Raw genomic sequence first — 10019 nt, 5'->3', positions numbered from 1 at the left:
AACTGGCAAAAAATAACCTCAGTCCGTCAAGATGATTAAAACTAGACTAAAATGTAATGTAGTTTTTGTCGGACATTGAAAATCTACAATATTTCTCCACTGTGGGTGAATCTGTCTAAAAACAACGCAGCTGTATCTTCTCTGCTTCTCAGCTTTAGAAGCAGGGACCCAGGTTTGGTGGAGTGCCAAGAACACACTACCATGATTTGGTACCAGGTTTAGGTGTGACAATAAATGCTTGGACTAAAAGTAAAGACTAAAATTTGAGGACTTTTAATGGACTAAAACTAGACTAAAATGTTTTTGAGTTTTTGTCAACTAAAACTAGACTAAAACTAAAAAGGGTTGGAATTACAAAATTAGGACTAAAATTAAAAGACATTTCTAATCCAGTTTTATTTTGACAGTCTTAACTCTTTCTGTTCTGAAAGAGATGGCGTCTCAGATGAATGGTCTGGGAGAGTGGCCATCAGAGATGTAATAGGATTCCTTTACATTGTTTTCTTAGTGACATTTTGTAGAAAAAGGAAACAAGAAGCATTAAGCTACTTTAAAATGGCCTTACACATACTCCAGAGGAAAGCAAAATCAACCTTTGAGGTAGTGAGAATTCCCAGCACTGGAAAAAAGCACTGGCTGTGGACACAGACCCCTAGTCAAGCTGTGGTCCCCTTTACTCAAGATTAAAAAGAAAACATATATAAACAAATAAATGCTCCCAGTAAAGTATAAAGCATTACAATAACATGAATTGCTGCATTTGCACTGTGAGGCTGGCTGCACACAAGACACAATGTCATTTAGCAGAAACTTTTATCCAAAGCGACTTACATCTGACAGATGTTCCAGGAGTTAAGGATCTTGCCCAAGGGCCCAAGATGGATATTGACCATGCATGGACTGAGATTTGAACCATCATTCTCCCATACCGAAGTCAGTGATACCCACTAAGCTATCCAGCCCCCATAATTGAATTTCAATTCAATTCAGTTTTCTTCTCATTTGCCATTGCAGGTATTACATTAGTGGCAGTCTCATCTAGAATTGACATAACAAATTGACAAGATTAGGCAGGCTCAGACTTTAACAGGAGCAGCAAGATAATCAAACTGACACCACACATGTTGAGGATTATAAGGATGGATGATCAGTTTTGACAACCCTTGAATTAAGGCTCACCCCTCTGATCGTTGGGAGTAGTAATCAGGCCCCAGATCAGGACTAAGGAAACGGGGAGGCCAGTACAGATACTCTTTCATTGAACCTTAATTTTAGGATTTCCAAACCAAACCTAACAAGGACCTCAGGGGTGTCCTGTTTAAAGAGGCAATGCTCTGAAATCTCTGGAAGCTATGTCTCCACTAATGTCAGGTGCCTCATACAACACAACCTCAAAAATACAGGAATGTCCCTTTAACACAAATCCACACTGCAAACAACTGACCTGGCATATATGCTACAGTATTTTTAGTAGATTTGTGGATTCCTGTGCAGAGCAGTTATCAAAACTTTTTTGAAAACAAGAAATGACTCCTTTTTCCGTAAATTATTACAATGCAACCACAGCACACGTGTAGCACACGTAAGAAAAAGCATCGGGATATCAAGGACAGGCTGTCAAAACCTCTCTAGGAATTTTCAGGAGTGCATGTGGAAACAGCTTGTGTCACTACCACATCTTCCATTATTGTTTTCGTCTTTTATAAAGAGGAATCAGCAGCCCGAGGCCTGCCACAGCGCTGTTCGAATGCAGAAACACAAGACGATGAAAAATTCTATGAAATCACTTTATTCTCAGAGTGTGCGGTGATTCCATTTTTGCAGGAAAGTTACAGACTGAAACATCTGTCTAAAATGGCATGCAGTGAGGCTAACAGGTGAAACACAGAAGACACGTAACGATTTTATCAACAACCTTGCCTACATCGCACACCATAAGCATGCATACATTTTGTCAACAAACAGGGAGATAGAGAGAGAGAAGGAGGGAGAAGGGTGAGAAGATTCTGCAGTACAAAAAATTCACCAAATTAACTTTTTTTTTTTTTTTCTCAAAATACCAACCACCAGAGGACAGAAACAGGACCGGCTACAGACAATAAAGGAAATACCACACAAGAGTAAGCATCTTCTCAGCACGTACAAAACAGAGAAAGACAGATGCAAGGAGAGAAACATTAGACAGTTACATTCAAGTCACATCAAAGGAGTATTTTTTAATGGCATATTTTTCAGGCAGTTTCTTAATCATAGTAATGGCTGTATGAGCGGCACAAATGAGCGACCTCCAAGTGGACTGGAGTCGGCTAAATATTGATTACGCATGACTTGGGCAGTTTGTTTGGGCAGTGGTCTATAAGCCATTTAGAGCGCAATCAATTCGCATTTACAAGATGATGGTGAATGGATTTATGATGGCGTTGATGAATGAGATGGAAAGGGTGATCTGGTTTCAAGGCTAACCAGGTTACAAAGGGTCACTGGTAGCCTGAAGATCTGCACATTGATTCAGCTAAGGTTTTGTCACTAGGAAAGTGTTAAATATGTATTGACTGGGCAGTAAGTGCAGCTTCTGGAATATTCTGGGGCTAAATAGGAGATGAACGAGTCAAAATCAAGATTGGTGTAGGTTTGCAGGCCCCTGGAGAAAGGAACTACTAGTTAGCGGAGAAGGCTAATTATGCTAAAAGGAGGCTAGATATGGTTCTAGTAAAACTTAAAGCTAAAATACCTGAGAAATTCAAAATAAACCAGATATGCTGTAAATAAATCAGATGTAAAATCGTATCTACTTCTACCAGCTCTATTCTTTGGTTTGACTGGATAACTGCTCTGAAAATGGTTTGAGTTGTGTAAATGCATGTAAACAACTATCGGTTTGCTAACTATCTGCTAACACAGAGGCTGGCAAAGGCAGTTTACAGAGTACGATAACACCGCAGAAAGTTCAATAAATGTGCTCTATAGGTGACGTAGATGTATTTGTAAGATATTCAACATGATTACAGAGCTCACAAAGCGCTTATAAAAGCTAAATTTCCATTTTCTATGCCACAGGAATGCACAAGTTTAGAATTAGAGTCGCTTTGATGTCAAGCTAGCTGAATAGAAAGAGTGGCAATGTGGAAAAGAAGCTTTAGGAAACTGTAATCACGCCTACGGCTACTGTCCACGAAACGAGTCATCACAAGATTTAACTGATCTCTGCTAAAGCACATTCCCTTAAGCTTTATGTGGGATTTTCTTCTCTACATGGCAGCTAATATTACTCTGTATGTAGCCAGGAATCACCCGAGTTCATTTCCTTTTTTAAGCTGTAACAGTGTCCGATTTTATGTTTTTTTGTGATGCATTCGCAGGCTAACAGGCGTCAACTGTAAGTTTGTGTGTCACCAGCACAAGTCGGTTGGAATGTCGGAAATATCTGGAATGTTTGAACGAGACATTGAGGAATGCCGAAGAAATAAAAAAAACAAGGCATATGGAGAAATGTTCGATTTTGTCCTTGTACAACTCTTTTTTTTTTTTGTAAATTGTGCAACTGCATGAACCAACAGAGCAGACTGAACTCTCGAGAGAGCGCGTAAACATTTTCTCTTGATCAGCCTTTAAAAAAAAAAAAAAAAAAAAAGTCCCCATTTATTTAATCTCTGCTTTAAGTTTTGTGTTTTCGAGCTGGTTGTGCTCATCGTTCTGTTTCATGTGACTGAACATTGTTTAAGACACGAAACAAATGGTCCCACCTTCCCCCTTTTCTCTTTTTAATCAAATAAGCCGAAGGCATCACTGTTACTATGCAGACACGGCCGTGCCTTTTACATTAACTAACACATTAAGGAGTAAGTTTAAACACATAACAATGAAGATTGTCTGTTATTGCTGATTTGGGACTTTACTCCCATCAGTTAAACCAACGGACACAGGACAACTTCATTTTGGAACAATATTGCACTATTGTCACTGTCTGTTTACACGTATCGTGTTCACAACATAGTTGTGTTTGTGAAGTTTCTTGTTCCTACAAAAAAGTGATGGAAATGCAAAAAGAAATAAATTTACTAGCCTGGTCTAAAAATTTAGGAGTCCTGCTGCAGAGGCAGAGCCTACAGCATCTGCCGCAAGACATAAAACTCAATGTTCGAACCACAAACATGAAACTTTTTTAACAAGATTTTCATCGTTTGAAACAAACTTCATTTACGGAGAACATTTAGAGTTTCCCCAATGGAAGAACATTTCAGACACCTACTGTACATAATGGACGAGATGTCGTTCAAATAAAAATGGAAAACCAGTTATTGCCTCAAATATCAATATATTTTGCTTCATCGTAACAAATGAAATGGTTTCCATACGTGTAAATCACTTCACAAAAGTTTACTGCATGCTTAAAAAAAGGAAGAAAAGTGTCATTTCAAATTATTTCCTTCACTTCCTGGTTTACAGAGGATGTTTTGACCAGCGCTCAGATTACACATTCACAATAAACTCATAAAAACATGAGGGACAGTTAATGGGGTGAATCCTCACAACGGAGAACTGATAAAAATGTATTTATATACACCGTATGTATCAAATATTAGCAAGAACAGAACAGGAAAATTCAATTAAATTCTGATATGATTTGGATAATTTCTTAAAAGTTAAAAATATGGCTTATACTCTTAGTCATCTTGTTATATGTCACATTTCACTTTATATAGTTCTCTTTTTTGTAACCCGAGGCTATTTACAAACAAAAAAGGGTGGATGATGGGTGATTTCTGGCCTGGAGAGCATGGCACTAGATTTGCCTTGAAGTACAGATCTTTGAGGGTGTTACATATTCTTTAAAACAGTTAAAATCACAGGATATTCTCTGTATAAGAGATTAAAAAGTACGTATCACCATCAAGGATCAGGAATCTTGAATCAGAGGCAGAATCATGGCACATCGCTCACATGCAGGACACTCAGAAGTTGGGTTGGAGGGTTTGAAGGTGAGGGTTGGGGTGAAGAAAAGTGTGACTGCAGGTTTGGGCGGGGGTGGGGTCGGACAGCATTAGTCTTAGTTAGATGAACATTGTAAGAAGTTTGTCATATTACACCCATAAACACTGTTACTTTTTATTGAACATATCCATGAGCGGGGCCGGGATGAACTTCATGACCGTGTCAACGATGCTCTCCTCTTCCTCCTCGTCGCCGCAGCCGGTGGGAACGGCCTTCTTGGGACGGGTGAGGCTGCCCTCGGAGGCCTGCTCCATCGCAGCCGCCGCCTCGGCTTCCTTCTCCTCCTTCTTCTTGATGCCGTACTGAAAACAGAGAGAACAGTTGGCTCAGGTTGGCTCAAAAAATTAGCTAAAGTGCGCCTGCACAGCTACCAAGGAACAATGCGAACCATGGCAACTATAGATATGTCACACAACTTTTGTAGTTTTTGAATACAAAACAACGCAATGCTGTTCTTTGTTCATCTTTTACAGAAGAAATGTTGTCAAGTTCTGATAAAACTGGTGCTTTAGCAGCATCCACGCTAAGCTCTTCTGCCCTAATTGCACCGGCCTCTTGTTGCTGCTTGCTTACGTCACGACTCCGCTGCACCTGAAAAGCACTGCCCCTCATCGCTGATTGGTCCTGTTACTGTTCTAACCAGGCCCAAACGTTTCATACGGGAGCTTTGCAAGATGGATTCACCAGTGAGAAACACGGAAACATGTGTATCCGTCTGCTTTGCAAGGTTACTTCAATTCTGCATGTAAAATAAATCTGCAAGAAGCCTGATGGCTAACAAATGCTATACTGCCATAATAAATGCTTGAATAAATTACAAAAGAGAGATGACTGCCTGAAATACACTGCCTGGCTTAAAAAAAAAAGTCCCCACCTGGATTTAACTACGCAAATAGGTTCGAGCCTCCAATTGGATAATTACTGCATGGGCGATTATCTTTCAGCTGGCAACAAGTTATTTAACCCCAGCTGATGCAATGAGTAACTTCTCATTTCTTAAACAATGGATTTTTTCTTCCCTAATTGCAAGGGCATATTCCAAGATGACAATGCCAGGATTCATCTGGCTCAAATTGTGAAAGAGTGGTTCAGGGAGCATGAGACATCATTTTCACGCATGGATTGGCCACCACAGAGTCCAGACCTTAACCCCATTGAAAATCTTCGGGATGTGCTGGAGAACGCTTTGCACAGTGGTCAGACTCTCCCATCATCAATATTAAAATTAATGCAACACTGGATGGGAATAGATCTTATAACATTGCAGGAAGCTTATCGAAACAATGCCACAGCGAATGCATGCTGTAATCAAAGCTAAAGGCGGTCCAACGAAATGTTAGAGTGTTTGACCTTTTTTTTGGTGGCAACTTTTTTTTTTTTTTTTTTTTGCCAGGCAGTGTATATTTTGGAGGCAGTGTTGTAGTCCATTATATTTTAAAAAGCATCAAGTACTGAGTGAAGAAATAAATACTCAAAGTCAAAAACAGGAGGTCCAAGCGGTCTGTCAACAAAAAGAAAATACTTCGTAGTTTTACTTTCACAGCACATGATGGTCAGTAACAGTGAGAGAATAATCAACCAATGAGAGTTTTCTTCAGTCATTTTACCTCATCTGTGCTATTAGACATTACACCATGTCCCAAAAGTTCGTGCACCAAAGAAAAAGTCAACTCAGAGTGTGAATACTCAACAGAATGCATTTATTCCAAAGCCAGTGTATTCCCCCTGCATCTTAATCACAGCCCTTAGCCTGTGAGATATAGAATGCAATAATTTCTTCCGAACCAAAGGCTCAATGTTGCCCTACTCCCTCACAGCCCTTGCATTGAGCTGCTTTATAGTGGTAGGAGGTGGGCTGTGGAACACCCAACTGTTCTGGATACCCCAGCAGTTTTCAATAAGGTTGAGGTCTTGGGAGTTGGGTGGCCATTCCTCTTTGTGCAGAAAGCCACTCAGAACACCATTGCTGAGTTGTACAAGCAGTATGTGCGGGGGCACCATCTTGCATGCAGACCATTTCCGCACGCCTGTTGAACATCTTCCTAGCAGTGACGGGGCCTGATTTCTTCTTTCTGGTGAGTATGGGAAGTAGCACTGGCTGGATAATGTTCTTGACATAATATTCAGCATTGATGGTGTTGCCCTGGGTACAACATGCAATTTAGACAGCTCTGAAGCTGACATCACCCCCAGACCATGCAATGGGTGCTGAACTTGACTTATTCAGATGGTGGCACTCTCTTTCAATTATCAGTGTAGATGCAGTCTTTTTGGCTTTTGGGAGATAGACATAAGTAGAGTGGGCACTCGTTAGAGAAAACCTAGTTTTCCCAGTCTCTTGGGGTCATTTTAGCATACTTCCTTGCAAAAGCCAGCCACTTCTCCTTTTGCAGTTTGGTAAGGCAAGGAATCCACTGTCTTCTTCATCCTCTGAGACCCAGTTTCTTGGTCAGAAAATGATGGATGTTACTTTTTGAGACTGCTTTCCCAAGATTCTTTAGTCTTTGACTTAGTTTGAGGCAGGATTGGCATCTCTTTCCCTTGGCCTATTTAAATGAGGTCCTTGGCTCTCAAACTCAGGACACAGGGGCGACCTGCACAGGACTTGTCTTTAATGGAGTCACAACTCTGATGTCTCTGCCACCACTTCTTCATCCATTGTATGCTTCTGCCAAGGTCCTGAGCTACCTCCCTGCAAGTTTTCCCTGCCCTGCACAGGGCAATGGCTTGAGCATGGACCTGAGGCTCTGGAAGAGCAGCTTTTCCAGATTGTTATTTGGCCATCTTGACAGCGCTTCCAAAAAGGTTCTCTCAGTGACATGCTCCTTGGTCAACTAAGAAGTTTATAGGCCCCTCACAACCAGATGCACTAATAGAACAACCTCACAACATCTGGCTGACCAGATGCAACCCATTTTGGAGAGAGACCCACAAACATGTTGCCTATTGGGATGCATGAACTTTTGGGACATGGTGTATAGTAACTTCTATACTGCCTGGATGACATTATATTTCCTCCTAACTGTTCTTTTGGCATGACTCATATCTAAACTTTACTTTGCAAACTACAGAAATGCCATATGTTTTTCAATTCCACCACCCAGAAAGTCTGCATAGGTCTCAACTAAATTGCCCTGTTTAATGGGAATCTTGTACCTAGCAGAGGAGGCTCCGCAACAAAACTGTGCTCCCCTGCATCTAAAGCAGAATGATTTCTATGTATAGAATAGTAGCGGGAACAACTTGTCTCCTCACTTCAAAAGTAAGTGACAGCCTAGAGTTCGCTCTCTGCTGCGCTGCTTCCTGTGAATACTGAGACTTCAAAATGTTTTCAGTGTTTCCGTCTAAAAATAGAGGCACACCAGGCGTGACATGATTGTTTCGTGCAATTGAAGTAAATTAGCTGCGAATGATTGCAACACTTGCGGGGTGATTTGCATTTCCTCATTTGCACAAATGAGCTTCAGGATGCTTCCTTGTGGAGTTTAAGCTCAGGCTGGTTTCATATTTGTGTTTAAAGCAGGTACAATCAATTTCTGCAATTATGAGTGGAGTTAGAATTGTGTGTGTTTGGAGGTGTGAGTTTTAGCAACTTCCTATCCTAATTTTAACTTTTAACAGGATTTCTTTTGTACCAATTACAGTAAGAGGATCTCAGCTGGTGGTATGAACAATTTTAGCTTACAACGCTCAGGCTGACTCACTACAATATTTAGTGTTAGGGTTTGAGATGCGATGAATAGCAGTACAGGCGAAATGCATTTAGAAGTACCTATTTTGTAAGAATAATTTGCAATTTGAGTTAACTTTTATTTTGACTCATTATCAGCTGGTATTTCTGACTGTAAAGCTTCAAGTTATGTATGGTTCGGTCACTAAAAACAGTTCCCTTTTCTGTTGCCTCTCAGTGGAAACAGATTTAAAGATTTTTACTAAAACACTGTGGTGACAACCAGGCCTGCTGATAGAAAAGGCTGGGCTCCTGAACATCCAGACAATGGGTCCTTGCCAGATGTGATTTATTGATGATACTAATGCATGTATATTTGTCCCTTTTACCGATTATGGTCCATTTGGCAACCTCTTTTTGTTACTTTTAACCCATTTGTGCTCCTTTTTTTGCAATTCAAACCAATTTTTGCTCCTTTTTGGAACTATTGGGCCACATTTTAGGAATTCTTGCAACATTTTGACACTTTTCACTACTTTTGTGCCACTTTTATGCCAATTTTTGCTGCTATTTTCTGTTTTTTCCACTTTTTGCTAGTTTTTTAAGCCACTTTTAACACATTTTTTCCCTTGTTTTTCACCATTTTGCTAATTTTAACCAATCTTTGTATCCTCAGGTACTATCTGATCACATTTTACCCGTTCTTGCTACTTCTGTTTTCCACATTTGCTCCTCCCACCCACAATTTTAACCCATTTTTGCCACTTTTATGCCAGTTGTCATCCATTTTCTACTTAATTTTGCCCCTTTAAACCAGTGTTTGCTGCTATTTGCCCAATTTTGTCACTTTTAATCCTAGTTTACAATGTTACAAATCTGCTTCTTCTCACTCATTTTTGCTACTTTTGCCCTTTTTCTCACACTTTTAACCAATTTTGCTACTTTTTTGGAACTTCTTGGCCACATTATTACTATTTTTGCCCCTTTTTACTGGTTCTTTGCCTATTGTGGCCTATTTTTGCTACTTACTTTTACCACTTTTCAAAGCTTTCCATTCTCAAAGCTTTATGCCCCTTTTTCCTCTTTTTTTTTTTTTTTTTTTTTTTGGCCACATTTAACCCATTTTTCAATTTTTTGTTCTCTTTTCACAACTACTCATACCTTTTCTGTTGAAGATGTCTTGGTTTCCTCTGCTTTATTTTCTGGCATCCTGATATTTGTGCACATTATGATTTAGCTTTTAAGTTTGACATTACTTTCCTAATCGTGTAGCTAAGTGTGTCCATCATAACATTACCAATATAAAGGTTACGCTGTTTTAAGAAAGGAGGTTTATGTTTTTAAGAAGGCTGTTTTA

The 10019-nt window shown here is 39.9% G+C and overlaps 1 protein-coding gene across 1 annotated transcript in view; it reads right to left on the bottom strand.

Moving 5' to 3' along the window:
* Nucleotides 1-358: 358 nt before the first annotated feature.
* Nucleotides 359-10019, bottom strand: part of LOC121515992 (complexin-2-like) — a 106158-nt gene continuing 96497 nt past the window's right edge. The window contains exon 4 of the mRNA XM_041797006.1: nucleotides 359-5294. Coding sequence (XP_041652940.1) covers nucleotides 5100-5294 — 195 coding nt within the window. The 3' untranslated portion in view covers nucleotides 359-5099. The remainder of the gene's footprint in view (nucleotides 5295-10019) is intronic.

Source organism: Cheilinus undulatus, linkage group 10, assembly GCF_018320785.1.
Source record: "Cheilinus undulatus linkage group 10, ASM1832078v1, whole genome shotgun sequence".
NCBI classification, from domain to species: domain Eukaryota; kingdom Metazoa; phylum Chordata; class Actinopteri; order Labriformes; family Labridae; genus Cheilinus; species Cheilinus undulatus.
The sequence above is the reverse complement of the archived record's forward strand: the minus strand, read 5'-3'. Positions and strand labels throughout refer to the sequence as shown.